The 27,388-nt window shown below is 41.2% G+C and overlaps 1 protein-coding gene across 3 annotated transcripts in view; it reads right to left on the reverse strand.

Moving 5' to 3' along the window:
- Window positions 1-27,388, reverse strand: part of Cacna2d3 (calcium voltage-gated channel auxiliary subunit alpha2delta 3) — an 818,761-nt gene that overhangs the window by 211,130 nt on the left and 580,243 nt on the right. For 2 of the 3 annotated variants that reach the window (XM_055612383.1, XM_055612381.1), the window contains exon 14: window positions 12,184-12,201. The exons of the other annotated variant lie outside the window; for it this stretch is intronic. In XM_055612383.1, coding sequence (XP_055468358.1) covers window positions 12,184-12,201 — 18 coding nt within the window. The remainder of the gene's footprint in view (window positions 1-12,183; window positions 12,202-27,388) is intronic. 3 annotated transcript variants of the gene reach the window in all.

Here is a 27,388-nt window from a genome sequence, read left to right on the forward strand (position 1 = left end):
AATAAATAAATAAATAAATAAATAAATAAATAAATAAATAAATAAATAAATAAACAAACAAACAGACAAACAAAACTCTGAAGTAGATATTACAATTCCAAATCTTAAGTCTGAATGGTGAGTATGCACATGTTTTTCTGAGTTCTTGTCTGTATGACTGAAGGTTTGAACAGCGAGGATGCCTTCCCTGAGAAGAAGCCCTCCTATATAGAAAACTGTATAAATAAAAGCACTTTGCAGCATATACCTACTGTGAAAGTTAATGCTGCCAAACTAAAAATGAATTATTTAAAGCAATAATAGTAAGTCCCAAGTCCTTGGTTTAAATCCCTTTTTACACAAAGATTAAAAAACCTGTTACAGCCACCTTGGTGACACACTGATACTGAAAATGTCATCAGAATACAGCTTTCATAGTCTAGGTTCAGCATACTGTCCTTGACTATTAGTGTTTTGAATCATCTTCACAGTGAGGCACATAAAAAGGCAGCTATTTTCTTTCTTAAAAAGCTGATTCTTCCAGAGCTGACAATTAAGAACACCAAACTCTGTTTAGATTTCTGTTGTACAGCACATTTTTCAACATTTTTGCAAGATGCCTGAATTCTAAATATTATAAGGCTTTTGCAAAATGAAAATGGAAGACTAAGAAGTAAATATGAAATAAATAAACTTTAAGTAATGTTTCCTCTTATTCTACCCTTGATTGTCTTGGTAAATTACAGTCTTTCAACCCGTAAGAATGCTACTTAAATGTTAATTTCCTTTTGTCTAAGACAGTTTCTGGGTTTTTTTTTGAAACTGAATCACTGTTACTTGCATGGGAGATGCTGAATTCTGATGAGACCTTGCTGTAGCCCACATTGTCTAAAAACAAAAGCAAGCACAGTACCATCTTTGAACTTTAGCTGTGTCTTGTATAAACTGGATTTCTGAAGTTGTTTGTTTTCTTTCTCCTTTTAAAAACCTAAAGACAACTTTGTGAATGATAATGCTGAATGAGGGTTGGAACGTCTTTAAGAAAAATCTAGAATCACTCTTGTAAAAAAAAAAAAATTAGGTATTATTTAGGAAAATGTTGATGCTGTTTCTCTTTCCCAGTGATTCTAAGATAAAAGCCATTAAGTAGAGAATATAGTTTATAAGCAAACATTTCAATAGCATCAGCATGCTGTCTTTGACCAGGAACACATCTATAAATAAATCGGTGGTCAAGAGAACACTACTGATTAACATCTGATTAACATATCTGAAAGCTGTCTTGGAGACTGCTTTGTTTGTTTATTAGGAGTGACCTGCTTATTTCCAGAGTGCCCAGGAATGATGACAATGGGGATGATCACGGAGCCCTGGATTTGGGCCAATATTCATGATGAGCCTGACATACAACCAACCCCCTGTTGTGGCCAAACATTCATAATTTCACAAACGTGGTTTAGACACCTCCCAAATAGATGCCTGAAAATACAGCCAACAGTTGGAGCTTTGGGGCCCAGGGACAAAACCTTCCCCTTGTTTAAAGACCCCCTGAAACGTGGCTTCCTCCATAAAACCTTCCCTAACTAAGTGGAAATGGGAACCAGATGTCCTTAAACTCCACTACAAAGATAATCATATTTACTCTACAACCAAAGATACCATCTAGGCCCAAATCTATGCAAACTGTTAATACAGCTAAGTCTCTGGACACGATGGCTGGAAGAGACACGGGAAATTGTGTATAGCCTGTGAACTCTAAGAGCAGAAAGAGAAGGGGGAAAAGTCTCTCCTTCCTTCAAGCTTTTAGCAGAAAGCCTAATATACAAGAAGTGCTCAGCAAACGATCCTTGAATGAATCTATGCCAACATCATCCCTTTGTTTACTTTGTACAGGAGGCTCAGAGAGGGAAGGAGACATGCGGAGTTAACAGCAGGCCTAGGACAAGATGCTCACCCTCCTTCTCCATGCCTGTTTGCATTGCTCTGCCATCAGTGTGGTTAGCCTGAGGAGCAGACAATGCAGGCTGTCTAGCCTGGGCCACAGTGATAAAGGAAATGACTTAAATTTTAAAGCCAGCTTTGTTGAACACTGTGACTTCAAGCAGACAGACCTGTATCAACATCCGGACTCATTTTCAGTCTCTTGAATCGGTGTGCTTATCCAACCATTGTTCCCTCCCAGCTTCTATTCCCCCCACTTCTCCCATTATCTATGTATCTATCTGTGCACATCCACCGCATTGCTTTAAATCTAGGTGGTCTTAAATCTAACCCTGTCACACCCCTTGTAAACTATCTATGTCCATTCAACATATGATGAAAGCAAAGCTCAGATAATCAGAAGTGGACAGGGTGGAAGTTTTAGACCTAGCCTGTATGCTTCTAGAGACCAAGTGCAAAGTATTCTGTTAGCAGAATTGCTTTTTGGAGGTGTAAAATGTCCAGTCTTGCCTTCAGGAACTTAGAACACAGCAAAAGAGGCAGCTAATAACACAGCCTTAAAACATAAGTAGCCCATAAGAGTTCTGGAATGATTAAGTAGACTCATCAGCAAAGCTCTAAGCATAGTATGTGACACCCCTGACATGAAGCTAACCCCACAAGGGCCATTCCAGGTCAAGAGAGATGCTTGTAAGTCCCTTTTCCATTACTCTAATGGATTTGAATGTGGTCTCTCCATTTGAGTCACTTAATTTTTTAAAAAGAGTATTTCTTCTTTGTCCTTTGACAGAACATCATGGGTCTCAGAGCTAGCCATGGGTCAGGAAACAACAGGGGCAGTAAACGGTCACTTATAATTGTTAAGGGAGGTTGGGGTGTTGCAAACAATAGGGAAGCATTTGAAGGAAGCCTGGGAGGAAGGATAACTGCTTTAGTGGTGAAACCCAGCCTCTAAATCACCTAATGCATCCCAGGCTTGGGCAAATAGGGGTGCGTGCAATCCCAGCAAAAGCCCATGAGTCAGCCAGTGGTTCAAGTCTTTGAGTCATTTCTGGAAAAAGTAAAGCCATAGCATGGCATTAGTCCTCGCCTGACATTATTCTACCTCATGAAACTTGGTTGAGTTTCCTCCAAAGCCTCCGAGTTAATTGGGATTAGATAAACATCTAGCTTTTGTTTTTGAACTTCAGAGCATGGCTTTATGGAATTGCACAATTCCCCAGTATCCCCCAAAGTGTCTTTCAGTTGAATCTTTTGGCATGGAGTCTGCAGCTCACCCATAGTCATTTTTTTTTTTCATGAGACTGAGCTACCTATATCCGTAGCTTCTAGGGGCCCAAGAAGTAAATAAAATAATTGGGAAAATTATCAGGCAGCTGAACAATGGCCAGACTCAACTGACAGACAACTAGATCTGTAATAAAATATGGTGGATTCTGTCAATAAAATTGATTTATTTTATATCAAAAATTATTCCAAATGATGCGGGTAGGCTATGCCTATGAGCGAATAGTTGGTGCTTTCTCTGCAATCCATGGGGCCTTCATAAGGTTTGTCTGCCATATAATAAATGTCCTCTTAATAGAATCAGCGATGGCAGATTATAATAACTGGCATACACTGATTTTATATAAGCTTTCAGTTATGATTTTCAAACCAATCACTGAATTGTATTGATTTTTATTTGCATTCATATGAGAATGGTCCTTGAATATCCTCTCTTTAATGCAGTGAGAAAAAATACATTCCTTACTTAAATACATATATTCTGGTGGTTTAATCATTTCATTAAGACACTCCATATAGTGGTCCTTCAAATGGCACAGCTTCCATAGCCTAGCGAACCAAAAACTGCAGATTACAAACTACTTTTTCAGAAAATATAACTAGTAAATTATGTGGTGGGTTCCAAGCCTATCATCACATAGAAGAGACTTCAAACATAATCCAGTGTTTGGGGTTCAGGATTTCATGTGCACCAATAAAAACAACCCTCAGAATCGCACCTGGAAGCAAGAAGCCAGAATTCTGTGCATCTGGAGATGTCCCATCAAATGCACCCTATTGGTGACGGCATGACATTGCCATGATGTTCCTGTCCCAAGTCACAAAGTTAGTTTCTCTCCCCACTGTACGTTCTTTTTCATACAGAAGAAGAGGTGTCTGCATTTCTGCATGGTGCGAGCATGAAAAGGATGTTGTCTACGCTCAGTTGTTTTTCGACTTTCCAAGGAAATGACACTTTCTCCTGTTGAATAGAGGCGACTTCACTCAGGATCTCTAAAGGGTCACATTTCATCACTGTGCTAGATGGAAATGAACAGAAGACATCCACATTCCTTAAAGAAGTGAGAATTCTTAAAATTAGGCACTAAATGTAGACACTAAAAGCTAAGTTGGTGACCCAAAAGTCTTGAGAAATTATGGATTTTAAATCAATTCTTGAATTGTTTGGAGGGGAGGGGGATTTATACTTACCTAGTTCTAGTGCTTACCTTTAAAAAATAAAAACCAAGTGACATTAAACGAGGTAGGGTGTATCTGGAGTTATCTCCAGTACTATGACTCCCTCAGAGGTCAGCTTTAGATCTAACATCTAGTGTAGATCTTGGGAAGCTGGGCGCTGGGCAACTGCTAAGCATAGACCACAGTAAGTCCTATAGACTGTGACTACCTCATCCTACTCAAAGATGGCAGTGAGAAAGATAATGTGCCCTGGACCCAAGGAAATGTATTTTAGGCCACCATTGCTCTTCCCACAGAGCGGGAACCTATATCTTGAAGCAGAAGGCAGGGTGCCCACCGTTGCAGCAAGAGTAGATTCTTCTGCACTCATCTCACGGTGAGCACAGCAAGGAGCACTACCATATTAGATCATTTTACAAGCGGCAAACTTGACTTTATTTCCATGCCTTTCACGCAAGTGGCTCTTCCCCTGACTCAGAGGCATAAGACCGGAACAAGAGAACCAGAAAGGAGAGAGGGAACGACCCCCAGAATGTAATGAGATGCCTGCCTGGGTTCAGCTCAGTCTTCCTCTAAGCATGAACTATGAACTAGGCCTTAAGTTGACTATCTTAGTAAATGGCTTCTCTTTCTAGCCAGAAATAAGGATTCCTAACAAACAGATACTTTTAGAATTGTTCAGTTGTTTGACTGACTGTTTATGACCCTTCTGAGTCTCTTCCATGAAGCATTGTATCTTCAGAGTTTATTATTTTCACCCTTTCCTTTTCTTTTGAAGAAAGCTAAATTGAAATGTTAGGTTAACTTTTGTCAGTCTTATCCCATCTAATGTATTATAAGCAATGCAGGGGATGGGGAGATACCTTGGATGGTAAGAGAACTTGTTCTGCAAGCATGAGGACCTGGGTTTAAAATCCATAGCAGCCATGCTAAAAAGCTGGGCATGGCCAGTGTGCCTGTAACCATCAGGTTAGGGGGCAGGGACAGGAGGATCTGGGTGTTAACTGGTCAACTAGTCTAGGTCCATTAGCAACCTTGCTTCAAAAGAGTAAGGCAGCAGAGAGCAAGAAGAAGATGATCAACAGCCTCCAACTCTCTCTCTTTCTATCTCCCTCTCATGTACACACATACGCACACGTGTGTATATATACCACAAATACAGCACACCAAAAAGTAAAATAATTAGTATATTAGTATGAATATAATTATTACCTTATAAAAATACTATTTATTGTGTAAGATTGAAAACATACAAATATATTAAGGGGAAAACAAATAAATCCTTGTTTCCCTACAACCAGGAAATAGCCACTATTAACCTTTTATTTTAACTTAATTTTCAACGCTCTTAATGTTCTATCTTTATATGTTTAATAACTTTGTAGCTATTTTCCTATTTTTTAATGTCTTTGGCTCTTCTTTCCCATAAATAAAATAGTAAGTCACAGACCAGTTTAAGATAGAATCTGAAAAGAAAAAGATTATGAGATCATTGTGTGCAAGTGTAAAATATTTTGACACACTTGGCAATGTTTACATGTATAATAGTACAAATGTTAAAGTGCTTTTTAACGTGTATCTTTATTAAAACTCTGGCTTTTACTTTTAAAAAAAAAGTTTGATTCTCAAAGTAGTACATAAACACTTCAAATATTCACATAAGTATGAAAATCGGACAAAATCCACAAGGAAACACATAGTGTAATGTTGCCTAACATTGAGAGATAATTTAGTTTTGGTAAAAAAATGCAAGTAGTAGCAGGGTCTGGTAGCACAGGATCATAAACTCAGCTAGGCAGGAGGATCTTACTTTCAAGGCCAACCTGAGCTAGAGAGTAAGACCCTGTCTCAAAATAAAAGACTTATAAAGGGGACTGGGGCGTACTACAGCTCAGTGATAAAAGGCTTACCCAACATGCCCAGGGCCCAGGGTAGAAAGGAGAGGGGAAGAATGAAGATATGGTTATCCTTGTTTTTATAGGGGTTCATTTTTTTTCTTTGTTTTTGTCTTGTTTGTAGGGGTTTGGGGGACAGAGTCCTGCTGACTAGTCTGGGTTACCTAGAACTCACAGCAATCCTTCTGTCTCAGCCTCCTAGATGCTAGGACCAGAGGAGTATGCAAATATGCACAGAAGGAGATGATGTACTTCGAATCTGCATGCCCTGCATTCATAGTTATCAAACATAGGATAGGACAAGGGCACAGGACAGGCATCAGCCAACATGCACTTCAATGTGAGATTTGTTAGGTTCTCTTCCTCTTCATTGTTAGTGCTGCCTGCCTGCATGGGTTACTACAGACACACAAAATATTCGTGAACACCATAGTTGAATAACATAATTTATCACCTAGACTTCCATATCTCAGTGGCCACAGGGCCTGTCCCTACTCTATTTCTATTTCAGTCATCTTACAAACAAGATTCCATAACAGACTAGTCCACAGGGCTACTATCATCATCTTTCAGACAGAGCTATGTCCCTATAAAGTAGTAAATGATTTGGACGGGAACAGGGTTATCAAAGTAAATGATAAATATTCACATGAAAAGCAAGCAGAGGAAAAAGCCAGAAGCAACGGTAAGCAGTTAGTTAACAAATCTCCACTATGGCCATTACTTCATCTGCATAGCTTGCAAGCAGCCACCATGGGCACTGAACTCATCAGGCCTGCCATTGTACCAAAGAGCAGCTTTGCAAACTTTATTTTTTCTATGTTCTGTTGCAGTTAATTCAACAGTTCAAAGTACAGAGCCCAAGAGTGGTACAGAAGGACAGGCAATGTTTGGCAATTGCTGAGAGTCAATTACACTGAGAAAGAAAGTGAACCACGTTTTACCTCCTCAACTTTGTGCCTAAAGAATAAGATGAGTAAAGAAATGAAGGGAAGGCAGGAAGGTAGGGAGGGAGAGAGAGAGAAGGAGAGAGAGAGGAAGAAAGGGAAGAAAAAAAGGAAAGGGAGGGAAGGAAAAAAGGGAAGGGAAGAAAAGGGAAGCAAAGAGGAGGGGGAGCTAGAGAAGGGGAGGAAGGGAAGAAGGCAGGAAGGGAGGGAGGGAAAAGAAAGATAAGCAGGTTTGATTTATATAATTGAATAAAAGTAATCCCCTGAAACATAATAAAAGAAAACCTTTAGATAAATTAATGCTTTTATTTATTCCCCCAAATATAACATAAAGAAAGTGCAAAGGGATTCAGGGCTTCATTTACCTTGGGGTATGAGGAGATTAATAAAACAGTTTATCCTAAGAGAAAGACCCAAACTGGACCTCCATTTAAGAAGTTAATTTATGCAGTCCCTCATACAAGTTAAGCAGCACAGAATATCACAGCAGGCACAGAACAACAGATCTTGAACCCTGCTGTGTTTGTTCAAGAAGGCAAGTTAAGCTATTCCTAACAGGAAACAAAACACACGGTTGGGCCATTAAACTGGGATCATTTTGCCATACTGTGCAGCCCTGAATGCATCAATTGCTGTTCCAAACAGGATTAGAGATGTGATTTGCTTTAACTATGGTTTGGAGAAAATTGCTATGCCTTTTCAGAATTCTCAGGCTGAATTAACTAATACACTGCCAGGCAAGGCAGAGCACCCAGGAAACTGTCAAGAAATAGTTTGTGGTGAATTCTGAATATGTATAAATGAAGGATCAGACATATTAGTGTCTGGACAAGGTAACCCACACAAATGGTCAAGTTTAAGTATATCTGACTAGACACTCAAGGTCAAGATACACTGATTAAATCAAGCACACTGAACAACTGCCATGCAATTTCTACAAGCAGAACCCAGCAGAATGAAGGGCCTTCTGTTCAACAGCCTGAATGGACAGTTAGAAACAGCTTCGGCTGATTTCATTGTGATCATTAGAAAATGAAAACCTCGTCTATTTTTTTTTCCCCAGAAGTAAAGAAGTACTGTGTAGAAGAAAATAAAAGTTTTCAAAGGCAAGCCTTGTTTGAGTGGATCTCTTTCCCTGGAGTTCCACTAGGCAAACTGGTTCAGTTTTGACCCAGTGAGAAAAGACCCATGGGATTGAATGTGTGAGACATCCCTAGATCCAAAGATTCATGGATTATATATTTTGTAAAAATGATAAACATTCTTTGGGCTTATTAACAGATGCTGCTGCACCAAAGTTATATCAATGATTAGAATTTATAAAGCCAAATGTTACCTTGGAGGTGCTTAACAGTTACAGGCAAAATCAATCAATCATTTTTTTTATTCAATTCCTATTCTGGAAAATTGTCATGATCGTCTGGAAGAGGCAAACCAGGAGGCATATCGGAAGACCCTCAGTGTTGAAATCATGAAAATCATAACTTAGGAACAACCATCATTAATGTCTACTACAGGAAAAGCACCCAAATGAGCATTTTTAGTTGTAGACAAGCCAAGAGATTAAAACAAGCATGTTTACAGAGACGCAACTATTTAGAGAGAAAACAGTTGTAGATGATACCAACACACATTCTAATAAAAGCAGTACAAATGTAGTTGCCATATGGTCCAATGTATGTTCATGACCTCATCAGAAGACAGGGCCAGACATAGCGGCTGGTCTGCTTCCCTTCACTCACACAACAACAAACTTCCGGGCAAATATTTCATTATAGCCATGTCCATGATGGCAAAACCAATGGGCAATGTCAACAGTGCCTGGAAGGGAAGGCAGCTCTCAAGATAATGAACCCCGAGCATCTTCCCTTTGTTGGTGTTCCAGACTCAGTCTCCATTTTAACTATTTGGAGCAGGTGTAGCCCAGAACTGCAGAGCGGCTAATCACGGACTGGAAATGCTGCATGCCTGTTGGTGTCTTTTGTCATTTCTGCCTGTTAAGCTTTGAGCCAGGGCCATATACCACATGCAACACCCCAGACCACCACCTTGCACATAAATGCTCCATTGATGAGCCTTGGGGTGTCAGGGAGCACACAAAAGACTCTACATGCTGTAAGTGTCTTGCATAAGCTACCTCCACAGAGGGAGAAAAATCAGGCTCATAGCAAAACTGTAAAAGCAGCCTGACTTCTCATTAAATAACAATGTGCCCCAGGAGCCTGGGAAAGCTTGGGAAGACACCCACTATCATAGAAGCCTAGGAAGAAAACTAGCATATATATCCCTTCATTGGCCCAGAAGTGAGCTGGACATCTGAAAGAAACTGAGGCTTACAAGAACCCCTTCCTCCCAGCAAAAGTATCTAGGGATACAACTCTAGGGACAGGAAGGAAAATGAACAGGGGGGAATGGAGACAGTTGGGTAGAGAGGACACTCCAATCAATAGGATACTCCCCTCAAAACCCTGCAGCTCACAGAACTGAGGCTTATACACACACAAAGGGTTTCTCCAGAGTTGGGTGTTTTACAGAAACTGTCCCCAGAATTATGAAACCATATGAAATAGAACTCTTCATGTGGTTTTTAAGGTATGAATCGTAAGAATGTGATGTTAGAATCCAGCTGCCGCACAGACCACAGTCCCTCGCAGCAAGCCTTCCTTTTTACACACGCCCAGGCACCCTACTGAAACTCTACTCTATGAATGCCAGCAAGTTGCCCTGGGCCAAGGACTCTCACCTGGAGAATTGACTTTACACCAACACATCCCACTCCCAAACCCCTCACCTGCCTCTTGCCTAGGAGTCAGAGAGCCTGGCTGTAGGCACGGCCTGTGATACCTCTCCTATCCTCAGAAAGGTGTAAGAAGGAACATCGTTCCACCACATGGACTCTTGATTCCTCTCTTCAGAGACCCTGCCACTCTCTTCCGAGGACCCATCAAGCTGTTGCCTTTCTTTGTCAATGGCCATTCACTTTTCTAATAAACTGCTTACTGGGCAGAATTCCATTTCAATGTTCTCGAATCTTACCATACACAACCTTTTCAGTACCTTCGCTGTTCTAGTAGGCAAACAAAATAAGACAACATGCTGAGAGCAGGAAGCAGAACTCTTCCCCCTAGACAAAGCTACAGGAGAAGGCCTTGGGACTGTCTGCCATCTGGTGGAGACAGTGGAAGAATTGAGCAAGCAACTCAAGAAGCTTCCTACACTTGGCTCTGTGATCACAGTAGCATATCCCACGTTCAGAGCATGTGAGGAGAGTCTTTAAACGATAGAAGAAGGGATGAATGCAATGAAGTAAGCGCCGTGGAGAATCACAGAGCCCGCAACCCTGGCAACATTGTTCTTATCGCCATCTGCCTTGGTTTGTCTGGACTTTGTTTTAAAATTCCACGGCACCTCCAGTTCTTGAGGAATCTTCTACAAGAATGTTTTTGTATATGGACCAGTGGAATTGACTAAATGCCAGTGAGGTAAAGTAGGCCCATTTCTGTTATGTTAAGTCTCTTTCTAAAATATATTTGTTTTCAAATGTGGGACATTAAGAAAACATGTCCTATCAAAGATATCAAGCTTTCCAAACAATCTAGATGCCGACCATATATTTACTCTGGAAGCCGTTGCTATCCTGGATTACGTGAACTTTTAATGAAGTGTTCAGTCCTTATGTGATGGCACTGAAGTGTAATCAAACATTGCCATGAGCCAAGTCACACACCAGCATGTCTAGCCTTGTTTAAATATCTCAAATATATCTGAGTAACTGTGTAATGATTTCTAAGCCTCTGGTTGTCCATATGGTCTGAACAGACTGTCTTTTGTACAACAGTTGTGCGCTATCTCGATGAGGAGGACCCAAAGCATCCTGTTCTGACATAGACATCTCAAGATGCTGCCTAAGTTTCATGCAGGCGCCATACCTTAACTCTTGAAATGAAACTAACCCACATCTGGTCTCCAGAAGCTGCTGTCTTCCGGAAGGCTTGCTTGTGTTTGTGAAATACACGAGAATAATGCAGCAGGCATGGCGTGACATTTTTTTTTTAAATACCATAACTATCCTTAGGATACAACAGCATGCCAAGGGAACAACAAGGCAAAGCCATCACTGAAACCACATGGAATCTTTTTGGACAGAGAACATTCTAGATGATAGACAGAGATCATGTCTGATACACAATGAAGACCAGTGAAAGGGTCTGGCCCTTGGCATGGACTCTGCTCTAACATTCTCTGGATATTACAGACCATAGACAAGAAAAATAACTACTTTTTGAAATTTTATTTATTTTTATTTTATTTTTATGTTTTGCCTACATGAATGTGTGCATGCAGTGCCAGACACAGCCAGAAGAGGGCATCATATCTCCTGGAACTGAAGTTAGAAATGACTATTAGCCTCCATGTATGGTCTGGGAATTGGACCTAGGTCCTTTGGAAGAGCAGCCAGTGTTTTTAACCTCTCAGTGATTTCTCCAGCCCAGGAACTACTTTTGTAATTAATGAAACCCATGGGAATTTCAGAGAGTCCAGTCAGTGGTCCAGAATTTAAGCTTGCTCACTAGGCTTTGCAAATTATCTGCATTGTAATTCTTCCTGGGAGATCATCCCGGGAAAGCCCGGAATGTTGTCTCTGAAAAGTGGTTTCCAACTTACTCTTGACCTACATTTTTTTTTGCAATTCTTAGGAAAACACTTGGTATGGACTCACTGTCTAAGCCCTGGCCTTGAGCAGGCCTACCCAGGCCATGGTAGCACTAATGTGGCAGGGTGGGGTGGGGAGAACACAGTCTGAGGCTCTCTGTGCTCCTGTCTCACTTTAGCTTGTGACTTGATGGGAGGAAATCCTTTCACTGGTCATGATTGGAGTCAAATGCACAGCACCGTGTGGACATGCATGACTATGAGCTGAGGGAATGACTTGGATGGGACAGAGAAGAGATTACCTTTTGAGCCTGAGGGAGCTGAAGAACGGGGAGAAAGACAAACAGAAAGAAAATAAGTGTTATATACAAAGGTAACTGCAAAACATCATCATGTTGCCACTGGCAACTGCAAAAACCAAAACAAAGAGGACAATAAAAGAAGTAAGATCAATCTCAGGCACTTTTCACGTTTAAGCCATAAGCACTGGTTATTCAATGTGCTGTCCTAATTTGTGCCACCAACAGACACTCTGGCGGTTTTGCAGCAATAATTTGGGAATGTCCACAACTAAAGCAGTGTTGCAACCTTCTGTAGAGCTGAGAGCTGCAGCGCTTCTATCCAGATGTCCAAGGACAGAGTTCCATGCCCACCTCCTTCCTCATACAGGCCTTACAAGCTGGGAGTTCTTTCGCCAGGAGAAGGGCTTTCTGGAGGTTGTTTTAACAGCTACAAGGAGTGGAAAGCTAGAAAGAAGGGCTGTTGACTTCAAGTGGGTAGAGGCTAGGCATGATGAAAGACACTCTAACATGCAGGACAACCCCTGTGTGTGGGATAACACGTGAGAACCCACAACAAAGACTTACTCAGCCCATAGTACAACAACACCAAAGCAGAGAACTCCTGCTATCCAGAAGGGTAAGATTGTCAGAAGAATGTTATGTTTTTAAGGGCAATTTTCCTTGCTTTGCAGTGTATTAACTATTCCTTTTATGGGTGGTTAAGGGAGGATAAGACAGATTTGTACATGTAAAATAAAGGGGATATACTCAGAACAATGAGAAAATAGTCAGTCAGTCCATAAAATAAGACACAACAGTTTCACCAATGGTACAAGTAAGGAGCTGAAATTAATAGGTGTACAGAAAAAGATGAACCAAATACATGGTCTATATTTGTCTGTTTCCTCATGTTAAAACTCTAGTTTCATGCCACTGTCCTGCAGCTGCCATTTTACAGGTAGTCCTTTGAAAAGCATGTTCCTATCTAGGAGGGGATTAACATTACCTCTGTAATCAATACTCCTAGTAGGAATTACATCACTAGGCAGACTCTACTTTCCATCACATAGACTAACATATTTTTTGAGGGTAAAATTGCCACCAGCTACTACAGTTAAACCCCTTTATCTGTGTTATCCCATTAAATCTCATGAGCCAATGCCAAGCACATCTAATCACCAAGTAAAAATAAAGTGGAAGCTAGAGGTGCCCCATGGTTCATAAATGGTAGCTGGAGACTGTACAGTCTCAATCCACAATGAATATAGACCTTTAAGACATTTAAATTGTCCCTGCAGACTCTCACCATCTCTCTAGACTAATTCCAAAAGTTGGAAACGATGCAAGACAGTGGAGTGAGACCCAGCAGCTAGGGTCCCTCCTTAGCATTCTGTCTTCATGCTTCCTTTCACCTTGAGAGGAAGGCTGTCTTCTGTGTGCATGAAAATTAGGATTCCCATCAAACTAGCCTGAGTCCCAAGGGATTAAGCCAAAGAAAAGGACTTGAGACATATCTTGCCAATGAAAATGAGACTGTTTGCAGAAAAGCACATGAGGAAATCCTCACCACTCTGATTCCAACATTTCTCCCAAACTGTTGTCCCTGTTAAAGAAGAGCTGGAGCATATATTTGTGATTACTTCCTTCTTGATGGGGCTATAGCTACAAGAAAATAGACCTCGCAAGAGTTTAGGGGAAAAAAAGGTGTATCAGGACAGGCTGGCAAGATGGCTCAGCAGGAAAAATGCCTGCTGCCAAGGCTGATGACCTGAGTCTAATCCCCAGGACCCCCTTGAAAAAGGAAAACTGAAACTACTTTCAGCAGTTGTCCTCTGACTCCCAGACAGGTACCATGATCCACCTAACCACCCTTTACAACCACACAAAATAAAATAAGTATCACACATCTTAATGCAATGGAAAAGAAACCTGGGACACAAGCACCATGGGGTGAAAACTTTCTCGCATTTATGCCATGAAATGAACAGAGGCCTGAAAAATAACAAATAAATGTCCACATGGAGTCCCAGAGAGGCTGTGGGGTTTACTGGCCACTGACAGGAGCTGCCTTTTCTTCTTTCATGAAATTTCATCTGGTTTAGACAGGAAACAAGCATCTGAAAGAGTCACCCACTTAAGCACATAAGAAGAAACCCTGGGAAGGAAAATAAAAGAGTAGGCCTTTGTGGTGATGTCCTCAGTTTAAGACTAGCCTCAAACTCTCCACAAAACATGAACTTGCCTCAAAAAATAACTCATGAGAGCAAAAAGCAGCTTTCCCATTGGAGCGTAAACTACGTAAATTACAGCTTACCAGGCCCCAAGCACGTTGGCTCCCAGGAAGAAGTTTCAGAATAGAACATGACAGATTTAGACCAATTCATCTGTAGCCACAGATGCTACATGGGAGTGGGCATTCCCCGGCATTGGTCACTAGCATTCACGAGTAACATGCAGAGCCTCGCGCTGGAAGCTAGATCAGTAGAAAACTAGGTCTGCCTCAGCATCTTACTGGACATCCAAGGTCAGTGCTCTCTGGTCTTTGGCTAGTGGGCTCATATATTAAGGAAAAGAGGAGTGGGATCAGACTATAGTTGGAGGATGGGCCAGATCTTAGCTCTCCAGTATGTTTGACTCAAGAACAACTCTGACTGCCTATTTAACAACTGCCTTCAGGCAGTGTTGAGGACTCTGATGTCTGAGGTCCACTGGAAAGAATGTCATAGTCCATTAGCAACCCATACTATAGGCCAAGATCAGGGAAATAGACCTGCACACAATAACCTCTTAAGGTCTCATTTCATTTTTCTGTTTAGTTCTAAGTAATAACTACTTGCCAGATAAATTATATTTTACATCTCTATCCCTTGTTACCCCTTCCAACAGTAGAGATGAGAACTAGCCTGTGTCAACACCCAGCATTCTTGCCCTTGTGAATAGCACCCTCCTTGGAAAACCAGAAGCCTCATCACTAGACACACCAGGGTTAAAACTGGGGCAAGAAAACTAAGGGAACTGCCTTTATCTCCATTTTCTACTACCATATACTGAAGAAAAGAGAAGAAAAACATTTTTTTTCTATATCAAACAGGAACCTCTTGGATTCTTTATGGCATATATACACTTCTGTACATGTACCATAGTCTTCCTGCCCACAAATATACATCAGGCAAAGGTCGTAGCATCTCTTTTTCATAGGGCCATGGAGAGACCTGACTCTTTCCACACCATGGAGGATGCTTCCCATGGAGCCACTGTGTTGAGCATGGCTTGCTGTGGGCCTGCACGTTAGCAGGGGAGTCTGGATGTAGGAGGGACTTCCTATGAGTCATCATACTGGCACACAAAAAGATTCACACTGTGTCTACCAAGAGAGGAGGGGATGATGATGAAGAGGAAGTGACAGCAAAAATGGTGACAGACTGGTTTATATGACATTCTCCTGAGGTCAGAGGCTTGTCTAAATGGCAGCTCTATCTTTTTCACCTTTATTTGGGTCAGATATTAATATCAGTTTCCATTCACAGATTGGGAAAGATACAGTATTTAGAATAGCCAAGTATCTCCCCAAGCTCACTGTTCTGATTCCATTCTGTTGCTCTAATAAAACACCCTAACTAAGAACAAGTTAGGGAGAGAAGAGCTTATTTCAGGCTACAGGTCAGTGTGCAGCATTGATGGAAGGCAGGAAAGGAACTGAAGAAGCAGCTGAGGAAAAATGTTGTTGGCTGGCTCACTCAGTGTCCAGCTTAGCTAGTTTTCTTAAGACATCTCAGTACCACCTGCCCAGGGAGTGGCACCACCCACATTTGGTTTGCCTGTCTTATCCTCTGTCAACTAACAATCAAGAAAGACTCCCCACAGACATTCCCACAGGCCAATCTGATATGAGAAATCACTCAGACAAGACTTCCTTCTCAGATTACTCTAGGCTGTGTCAAGCTGATAACTGAAATTAACTGCAGCTCAGTGTCCTAACAGTCAGCAGTCACCCAGCCCCTAAATGCTCATGTTCAAAGTCCAGTCTCTCTTGTCTCCCAACCTTTGATGCAATGGCAGGCTCATAGCAGTTTCTCATGAAGATTAAACAGAATTAGCACCAACCCAATTGCCTGGAAGACGTTGGGGACCTAACACACCATGCCACATGAACATCAGCCATATGAGGAAAGCAGAGTGAAAAATCTTGGCCCTTCCTGTTCCTTATGGAAGTGTCTAAATGGAGTCCACCAAAGTCTTCAGCACGTAACTGTGTATTTGATGCACCATGATAGGTATTACATGTCTTCCGTCGTCACAGACATTCACACATGCTCTTCTCTTATCCTAGAACCCTTCTTCTGAGCCTGAAAAATACATACTCCTCCAGGTGTTACATGGCATCTTCCTCCAGAATGAAAATTCCCTCCACGAGGCAGGAGATAGAATCATGAGGCCTGGGAAATAAACAACTCAAAATCTTAGGAAGTTCACTGACAACATTGAAATTGAGAAGATATACAAGTCTTCTCTCCAAAGTTATGGAAGTAAACAGCTGCTGGAGAGAGGAGACACCTCTCAGACATGTTGAACAGTCTACAACTCATACAGAGTAGTCATGGATACAGCTTTTGTGAGTTCACACCCACGCTGGGGTGGGCTTTTGCTGATGCAGCTGCCTTGATATCACCTGTGATCTTGAAAGTAATTCCAGTAAACTCAAGAGTTCTCCAAGCTGGGATCTACTGAAATGGATGCTTAGACCTACCATTTGGTCCATATCTAGGACAAGCATATGTTTGTTCTCAGCACTCTAGGAAAAGCGATACACTGCCAGTCATGTCACTGGTTCAAGGAAGCCTTTCTAAACTCTCACATTCCACCCTTTTGTCATCTAACTAAGGCTACATTGCCCACACTGCCAGTTGTAATAACTACTATTCCATCTTTCATTCTTAGCAACAGAATTCCAAATTTTAGCAAGATTTTGTGACCCTAGTAGATAGGTGTGGTTAAGGGAATTTTGCTGTGGTCAACGAGGTATGCCTTCATGGGGCTTTTCCAGCTGGTGCCTTTAAAGGACTTATCCCTTTCTACTCTCAAAGGTAGACGTGAGCTAGAGGCTTTCTTGAAGATGGAGATAATTTTGAGATGTGGTGAAGAGCAGTAATGTGATTACTATAGCTGTGGCATACTAGCTACTGTTTAAAGTGTCTCCCTTCTGTTTACCAACTGAAAACTCACAAAATTTTATTAGGCAATCTGTATTATAATCCCAGTCAAAGGATGAAACTTCAAGGTCACATAGCTGTATATCAGCAAAGGCAACTTGCTAGATAGCTTTTTGTCAACTTGATACAAGCTAGATTTATCTGGGAAGACGGACCTCAACTTAGAAAATGTGTCCATCCAGATTGCCTGCTAAAAACACTACAGGGCATTTTCTTGATTAATGGCTGAAGCTGGCAGACTCAGCCTACACAGGAGCACTACTCCTGAGCAGAGGTCCTGAGCTGTGTAAGGAAGTAGGCAGAATGGGTCATAATGAGCAAGCCAGTAATTGGCATCCCTCTATAGCCTCTGCCTCAGTTCCTGCCTCGAGGTTCCTGCTGTTAGTTCCTGACCTGATTTACCTAAACGAGAAACTGTTGTTTCTCAAAGTATAAGCTCAAATAAGCCCTTTCATCACAAGTTGACTTTGACTATGATCTTTAGTCACAACAGTAGAAACCCTAAGACAGACTGGTTCTGAGGAGGTCAGTGAAGTGGTCACTAAGTGATGGAAACGAGAGAGTGGAACGGGGATGCCACTGGTGAGGAGGCAAGTAGTGGTCTGTGAGATGTGGCAAGGTGATGGATGGGCATCAGTAGGAAAGCAGCAATATTAGGGATGCCTCTGAGGAGTATTAGGAATGAGGCTTGTGGAATAGATAACATTTTTTTAAATGATGCTACTGATTACTGGAAAGTTTGTGACTGTAAGGAAATCATATTTGAGGAAAATTCTGTTTTAATGATTTTTTTTTGAGACAAGAGCTCAGTATGTAGTTCTACTATCCTGGAACTCACTGTTTAGAACAGGCTGACCTCAAACTCACAGAGATCCATCTGCCTCTGCTTCCTGAGTTTGGGAATTAAAGGTGTGTGCCGCCAGACCTGGCTCCTGGAGCTGACATGAATTTAAAGTCCCTTGCAAAAGGAGCAGTAGGGTAGGCAGCTGCGTACATGGAGCTCCAGCCCACAGATGACTTTAGTCACTATGGCTAAGTCCACAAGGTTCCCTGAGAGGTGAGTCCTGGCAGAGGAGTTCTGGACTTTGGGGACTGTCCACTTGCTGGAGGTCTTTGCCATGAGGTGGAGTCTGTGAAAGAGAAGCAAGAAGTGAGGCAGACAGGGCCCCACAGAGGCCAAGTCCTGATGTGATGATAATCAAGTGTTTTGTCCTGAGGAGACGGTATGCTTCGGTTCTAACTTTCCTCCTCCAGGTCATTTCTACCTTGGAGTTTCACACAGAGTCTCTTGCAGGTGACTGCCTGGACATCCATTGCTCTAGTTCAGGGATGTTCCAGAGTTGAATAGCCTCTTCTTTCTTTTTCTTTTTTCAAAAATAAAACCCCATTAAATATCTATTGATCAAAACTACACATGTCACAAGGCACTACGTAAAGATGAAGCAGGAAACAAAGTGTTTTCTTGCCAACTCTCTTTTTAAAAGCCTGGTCTACATATGCTGATTCCATTTGTGAGACTGGCCCACTGCCTAGGGGCTCACGAATGGGTGATAAGTCCCCACTTGTTGCAAAGGTTCAGCGTGTTTGCTTTCCCCCATGTTGAAGCTTGCATTTATAATTATTCCTTCATCCTAGGCAGTGTGGATAAAAGTTCCTAGTTCCTCTGCACAGCAGACAGAGGTCTGTGGATTGGCTTGGCCTCCTAACCTTCGGCAAGGAGGGGACATTATCTGCAGAGCTAAGATTTGGTACTATTTGTTCTGTCCACCTGCATCCGTTTCTGCCACTCTCTGCCCGGACAACACTGCTTCTCAGTTGCACTCTGACCCCCAAATCCTGTTCCCCTAATACTTCACTTTGCATCTAAGATGATCTAAAAGTATAAGCTTATACTTGTCAGCTTTGTTCAGGATTTATAGGTGTCACACCAAACCTTTGTGTGGTCCTTTTTCTGACTGGCTGGTACTTTACCCCACCCCCACTCCATGTCAATTTTCAGACCTCCTCATGGAGCCCCATTCACCGTCACCATTCAGATCTACTCTCTGTCAACCCCTAATATGAAAAGGGTCCCCATCTCTACTCAAGTGTCTTTATATGCCACCAGTTTGCATCATCTTTGTAAGCAAGCAGTGAATTCTGCAATCCTCCTATTCCCTTGCCAACTTGCTTATTACCTCTCCGCATAAGAATTCTGCACTCACCATGGCCCAGAGTTATCCTATACACTAGTGTATCTCTAGGGAATAGACCTGGGCCTGGACAAGAATTCAGCATTATTATTAGAGGGCAGAGACTGGAAATGAAAGAAAAAAAAATATATAAAACAGACCACAAAACAAAGACAAAAGACACAGGATGAAGGAGGGAAGGGAAAAGGAGAAAAGATAGATAAGACTTAAGGAAGGGAGGGAGAAAGAAAGGAGAGATGAAGAACAGAAAGAAGGGGCATAAAAAGGAGGAGAGGGGAAAAGAATTGAAGAGAGGAAAAAAAGAAGGAAGAAGAAAAGGAAGGGAGGAGAAGAGGGGAAGGAGGGAGTGAGGGAGAGAGGAAGGAAGGAAGCCTTAAAGTGTGGTAAGCCAAATTATCAAACTCTACCTCTACTACTTCTGAGACATGAGAGTCTGGAAAACAGTCACCTCTGCACTTCAGATCTCTCATCTGTAAGACTACTGTAATGACACTATTTGTGGAGCCCATGCAAGGACTCCATGGAATGATACATCCCGAGTCTCTACAAAGCCAAATAGCCCATAATAGTTGCTCTTGAGATCGTTCTGCACACCTTGATATTATAGCATTCAAATATTTCAAGGCTGGTGACAATCTAGAGTATGAGGCATGAGCATGAGTCACTGAGGCATTGTGTCAGATGAGCTCACTTGCCTGACATCTATAACATCCTAGACCATCACTTCATGGTATGATACGGGTGTGTGAAGAAGCAGCAGCACTTGAATAAGGACACCAGGTAGTGAGTGAGTTTTATAGGAGACATACTTCGTTGTGTTTAGCGTCCAGCTCCCTTTATTGATACTGTCTCCATTCCCCGAGCCAGCCCCACACCCACACTTGGCGTGAGCCACTGTGGTGTGCTGAGAAAGCTGCTTTTATCACTGGAACCTTGCAGCTGGCCATCACTCGGCACACACCATAGCAAACTGTGACTGGATTTTTCTTGGACACATGGAGGGAGTCATCCAAATATTTTTACTAATGGTTCAGCCTCAAATATATTCAAGGGTGATTTCCTTAAAAAAAATTCCCAATACTATGCATGTAATTTCCTTTCAAACACACAGGGTATTTCATTTCCCAATGTCTGGAGGGCGTTCTTGTCTTTATGTAATGCTGTTCAGGGACAGAAAACATCTCTCTTGCACTGGATTACTCCCTCTACTCAAGACCTCGTCTCCAGATTCCTAAGGTTGGAGTTCTGTTGCTCATTAGACAGCACCTACTTGAACTGGCCTTTTCTCGTCTCACAGCCTCAAACTCATCCTTGTCCTGTAGTAGTGATGAAGAAGGAAGAAGAAAATGCAAGCGGCGGTAGAAAGAGATAATACTGTAAAACGGGATTAAACAAGCAAGCATCTATGGCTAACTGTTCTACTCTAATGTTACTCAAGTTTCTGTCCTGATTCTTAGTGCAAATCTCAACTTCTGCTAGAAAGACTCATGGGGAACATAGTCTCTATTCCAAATATTTTTTTTGCCTTTTTAGCTCGGATATTATATTACCAAAGCAAATATAATTTAATGATTTCTCAACAGCTAGTTTATGGTACAGATGGCAGTTATTTTTTTCCGACAATATGTTTAAATTTACAAAATGGACAAAAATGTAGTTGTAATACAATATACATGTATATACACATATATGTGCATACACACATATATATTGCGAGAGCGGTTTCAAGAACCATACAAGTAATGCATGTTCATTGTAGAGAAACACATATGAAGCTAGAGAGATGGTTTAGTTGGTAAAGTGCTTGCTGATTTCAAGTCATTCAATTATACAGAGATCCTACCTAAAAAGTAGGGCATGGTGGTCCATTTCCGTAATCCCACCACTAGGGAGGTACAGACAGGAGGATCCCTAGAGCTTGCTGGCCAGCTAGACTAACTGAATCCTTAAACTCTAGGCTTAGTGAGAGACCTCTTCCCAAAAAATAAGATGGAGAATAATTGAAGAACACACACACACATGCACACACACACAAAGCAGATGATGAAAGATAAGAAGAAAAATATATTTAAGTCATCTATATTACTAATATCCGTGGTTGATCTTAACGTGACAGCATGGTGTTTACGTAATTTCAATATATGGAAACTTACTGAATTCCTAGTTTTGGCTGTCTGGGCTGGTACATGAAGGACACGGTGATTATCCTTGTCCTTAGTTATTAGACACACGATCCATCTCTCCAGAACTTGACTCACTGGGTAAAAGGCACCATGTATGTGTTCCACTCAAAACGCTCTCAGGGAAATTGAGAGCATTTCTCAATTTCCTTTCTCCTGAAGTCCTTTCTCTTTGATGTTCATTTCACTACCCCTATACCAGCACTGAATCATTTTAAGGAAAAACGTCTTCCAGTCACATTCAAATACAGACTAGCCAAATGGGCTTCCCTTGTGTTCAGAATGAGTTAAAGACAGATTATGAAACTTCAGAATTCTTTCAGGGCTAGCTAGCTAGCCCTGGTTCAGGTCACAGAGACTGAAACACTGCCCTCCCCAGCCCCAAGGAGCAGCACCAGGATATTCAGTGACAGAGCACACTGATCACAGAAGGTCAGTTTTTCAAACAAGTTTCGAATGAAATGATCTGGGCTTTGCTCTAGTTATGAAGCCCTGCCTAGACAAAAGACAAGTCTGCATAAATTATCCACTTGATGGAAGGCATTTGGGGGGGGTGCTGGAAAAATGTGGATTATTAATGGGCAAAGCAGAACAATTCTCACGTTACATACAGCTAAGAGTATCAGCAGGGGGAAAACCCTAGTCGGCTTGCTCGTTATAGCATTCGGATATTTCTCACAATAAGAAGTCACTTCTCAGCAGGCTCAAACTGTGCATTGTATTGGAAAAATAAGGTTCCAATTAAAATTGTCATTCTTCAGCCTTCTTTGGGTGGTCAACCTGCTGAAAAGCCATCTGAATTGTAGTTCTGGCAATGTGGGGGAGCTGAGGGTCTACCAGGTCTCAGAAGGGACACAGGTTGGTAGAACCAAAGAAATTTGGCAAACTTCATATAAAATTAGCACTATGGTGATACCTGTAATCCACATGGCCAGTGGTGGCTCGGACCTAAGGGGTTGTCAGCCGTATTGACTAAGGTAGGGAAGCTCTCTTCTGCAGCTTTTCTTCTAGAAAGATCTGGACAGGATGTGAACCCACCCAGACCTCCTCCTGAACTCCCACCCTCCCGGTGTCACTTTTCACCATTGTGACGGCTTCCAGTTGGAGGCTCTGCTGGTTTTAATTAAAACTTAATTTGCAAAATGTTTCATAATTTATGCATGTCATGTAATTCCTCTGAGAAGATGAACTTGGAGCCAACTCCAAGCCATATAAGGAGACAGTTGCAAGAAGGTTAGGGGAGGAATGGTGTGTAGGAAGGGAAGTACCAAGAGAAGTGCAGCAGAGGAAGGTACTGACATTTTCTTTCAAACTCCTGTCATGGTTATCTGTAGCCATTTAGAAGGGGCATGGGCTTTGCTGCTGGTGCGCTGAGAGAAGATATGGCAGGCCATGGCTGTGAAGGGCCAGCAGGATTGGCAATGACCAGAATGACCCCACAACAAAAGTTTTACCAGGAGGAAAGGGGACAATGAACTTAAAACCCTCCAGAGTAGATGAGTGAGTTCCCAACTGCCCCAGAAAATGAGGCATAAAAAGACCTCTCAGAAGAAAATTAATGAAAACTCATGATTCTGCTATGAAATTATTACTTTGTTAGATAGATGTCTTCAAAAGGGATTCTGCAGAAACCAAACTGTTGGACCACAGAGAAATCAACATAGTAACTTAACTGGAAAGAGTGATTCCGAAGATAGATGATCAGAAAGATACCCTGAGTCCCAAACCACATTCTTCTTTAATGTGAAGGTTCTTGAGCCACCCTCCATGTGTGCAATGAGAAGAACAGATAGGATTTGATATAGAAAACAAAAATGAAAGGGGCCAACAAAGAAGAATTAAAAATTCAAGCTACGCACTACAAAGAAAGGGACACAGTTAGGGATATATATTTCAGCAAAAACATAGTAAGCTACATATCTCGTATACAAAACAAAGTAATAGCTAGAATCAAGTTCAATTGCTGGCATTTCTGCTCGTACGTGAGAAGTATTGGAAATCCCACCTTTGGAACTGGAGAGATGGCTCTGCAGTTAAGAACAGTGGATGCTCTCCAAGAGGACCCAGATGAATTCCCAGCACCCACATCATCTGTCACATCAGTCCCTGAGGGATACAACATCCTCTTCTAGCTTCCAAGGGTACTTCACACACAGTGTGTATGCTGCACAGACACACATGCGAACAAAACAGCCATACATATAAAACATAAAAGCAAAGTAACCAAAAGAAATCTCACCTTCCATAACTATCACACACTAAAAATAAAAGGACATACAGGAAAAGTGGGATCTTAACAGATAACTCTTTAGCAAGTTTATAACATTAATCAAGATCGGTAATGACTTAATAAAATGTTACTATAATTTAAAATACATGTGAAACTTCTCATTAAAAGTTTATATTATGGGACCAATGAGACAGCTCAGTGGAAAGAGAAACACTTGCACATGGTCGCCTGATGACTTCAGATCCAACAAAGGATCAAGTGAGAACAGACTCAATAGTTATCCTCTGAACTCTACATATGTGTGCCTGAAATCACACACAGACACAGACACACACACACACACACAGAGAGAGAGAGAGAGAGTTCTTTTCTACATATATATATTTGTAGAAACTCTTCTATATTGTTTTTGCCTTGGTGTATCAGTGAATATATTCTATATTAAAGTCATGTTTTCCCAACACCAGTTTTCCTTGGGCCTGTAGGAAGTTCTCTGGTGAAGACTGGCTAGCATTGACTATTAAAAAAATTTACAAATGCAGAGTCGGGAGGTTGAGGGCTCTGAATACGTCCTGCAATTGGCCTTAGGGTGCAAATATGATCATCTACATTCTGCACATGGCAAGACAGAATCATTTTAAAGCCTTATTTTAGCTTGGTAGCAAAATCAAGTTAAAAAAAATTCCAGTCAGTATTCCCTCAAAAATAACTTCAGTCACCTATTAATGGACAAGAAAGGAAACCCACTAGTAATGCAATCGTCTGCTTGCCCAAGGACTAGAAGAGAACTGTGTCCTGTTCCCCAGCCTGCCAACATGAAGCTGCTGGACTACTGCAGGTTGATTTGGGTCACGTCTGGACAGGAGAAGCCTGTGAGCATGCTGGGACTGCTGATTCTCTCACGCTGCATTTTCTCCCCCACCCTGAAAGGCTGGGGTTTGGCAGTCCTTGAAGCACACTTTGCCAAACACATGTTCCTATAATTTGAAATCCGTGTGTATTTTCAGTGGAATTTTTTTCTTATGGTCTTGATTAATTTACAATTAAACTGTGAATCATAATAACTTTTATCAAATGTCTGTGTTTCCCAGGCCTTAACATTCTTCAGGAGGTTCTCTCGCTGGAGAGATCCCTGTCTTATCAGTGGTACTTGGACACAAAGTTCAAAGAGGCAGATGGACTTCTCAAGTTTCCTTCTGAGAGCTATAGGGATCCAAATGCAAAGAACTGAATGGCAACTGCTCTCATTAAATATATACATATGTATGTCTTATGTATAATGGAAGCATCCTTGTCTGACCAAATTACCTACACTCAATAAATTTTCCTAGCCTGAATCTGAATAAACCAGTCTACTGAGTCATTTAAAAAAATGAAACAAATGAATAATCTTTTATCTCTAGGTTTCTGATTGTGGAGTAATATAGATAAACCTGACACAACTAGAAAGTTGGGTGGAGTACAAGACACAAATGTTTCTTAGCCACAATTAACACAGACTGTGCTACGAAAACAAGGCAAATGAGGCGATCTCCAGTTATTTTACAGGAACTATTTACAAGAGTGCAGAGAATGAAGCAGAGCTTGGCTGGCTTTGTGTGGTTGAGAGTGACTAGATGACAGATTATTGGAGCTGCATAGCTGGATTTGCAATGTAGAGCAGTGAAGAAAGAGAGGAGTAGAGAGAAAGAGCTCTGGATCTAGAAAAAGGTCTTCCTCCTTAACTTAAATGATGAGTATGTCTAAAACAGCATCTGCTGGACTTCCAGTGATTCTCTCAATTCCGAAGTTTCAACCTGCAAGATCATTAAACTTGCTTAATTTCCTGAGATTAACACTAGGAATCTAGGAAAACATGTGGCTTTTTCTTCAACTAACCTAGTGCAACAGTGAGTAATATTTGCCCAATCAAGGCCTAAGAAGAATGATATTGTGCAATATTAAGTGACTGCGGGGGAAAAACAAACAAACAAACAAACAAACAACAACAAGAAACTTAACACTTCTTAAGAGAGGAAAAAGTCAGCGCATCAAAATCATAATGCCTACCACTGTCATTTTGTCTGTAGCGGCTAAACATTACTAGCTCTGGAGTCAGGAAAATATGACTCTTCAGGGAGTAAATAATTGATTACTATTTAGAAATGAAGTAGAAACGATGAGATTATCAAACGTGGACTTAAAAAGAGCAATGCAAAATATCAAAGATGTAAAGGAAGTCATGAACATAGGAGATAAAGAAATAAAAATCTAAGTGAAATTAGACTCCTAAAATTAACAAATATACAACTTAAAATTTTTACTTATTTATTCTGTATATGTGTACATGATGTGTATAGTCTGTGTGCTGATGGAGGTTGTTCGTGTATGTGAGTGCAGGCATGCGCGTGCCACTGTATACACACGAAGGTAGAAGACAACCCTAGGAATCGGGCCTCGTGGTCTACCTTGTTCACGACAGGGACGCTTGTTCTTTGGAATTAGTCACACCAGGCTGGCTGGCTGGCGAGATCCCGGGGATTCTTCTGCTTCTGCTTTCCACTCCATCATAGGAGCACTGAAATGTGCTACTGTACCCAGTTTATACGTACCCAGTTTACTTGGGGATTTAAACTTCTGGTCCTCATGCTGGCATACTAGCATTTTACCAACTGAGCCATCTTCCCAGTCCCTGGACATGAACACATACTGAACAATACTAAATCTCTGATGAACCTGAAGTCACAGTAATAGAAGCAATACCAACTGAAGCAAAATAAATAAATAAATAAAAAATAAAAGAAAGAAAAACTTAAGTACACTGAAAAGGACATGCCATATCCAGAAGGACAATGTGAACCAGATAAGCAATTGAAATTCCAGAACAGTTTGGAGCAAGCTGGCATGGTGAACCATGCCTGCAATTCTACTGCTCAGAAAGAAGATGCAGGAGCATCAGGAGTTCAAAGCCAGTTGAAATATCTTAGTAAATAATAAGTATATAGCTTAAATTTTATAAAAATAATTAATATACCAATTTAAAAACTTAATTAACCTCAAACAAAAGAAACAAACATAATACCCAGGTACAATAAACACTGCTGAAAGACAATCTTTGTTGTTATTGTTTGTGGTTGTTTTTTCAAGACAGGGTTTCTCTGTGTAGCCTCGGCTGTCCTGGACTTGCTTTGTAGATCATGCTGGCCCCAAACTCACAGAGATCCACCTGCCTTTGCCTCCTCAAGTGCTGGTATTAGCTCTGAAAGTCAATCTTAACTACAGAATCTTTAAAACAAGTATTTACCGCTTTTTAAAAATAAGCATATAAAAATAGATTATAGGATCAAAGTTAAGAATGATGTCTGACTTTTCAACAAAAGCAATGAAGGCTAGATGAGAAGAGAACAGCTAGCTGCCTTAATTACAATAATAAAA

Source organism: Psammomys obesus, unplaced genomic scaffold (genome assembly GCF_907164565.1).
Source record: "Psammomys obesus unplaced genomic scaffold, mPsaObe1.curated_primary_1811, whole genome shotgun sequence".
In the NCBI taxonomy this organism is placed as follows: domain Eukaryota; kingdom Metazoa; phylum Chordata; class Mammalia; order Rodentia; family Muridae; genus Psammomys; species Psammomys obesus.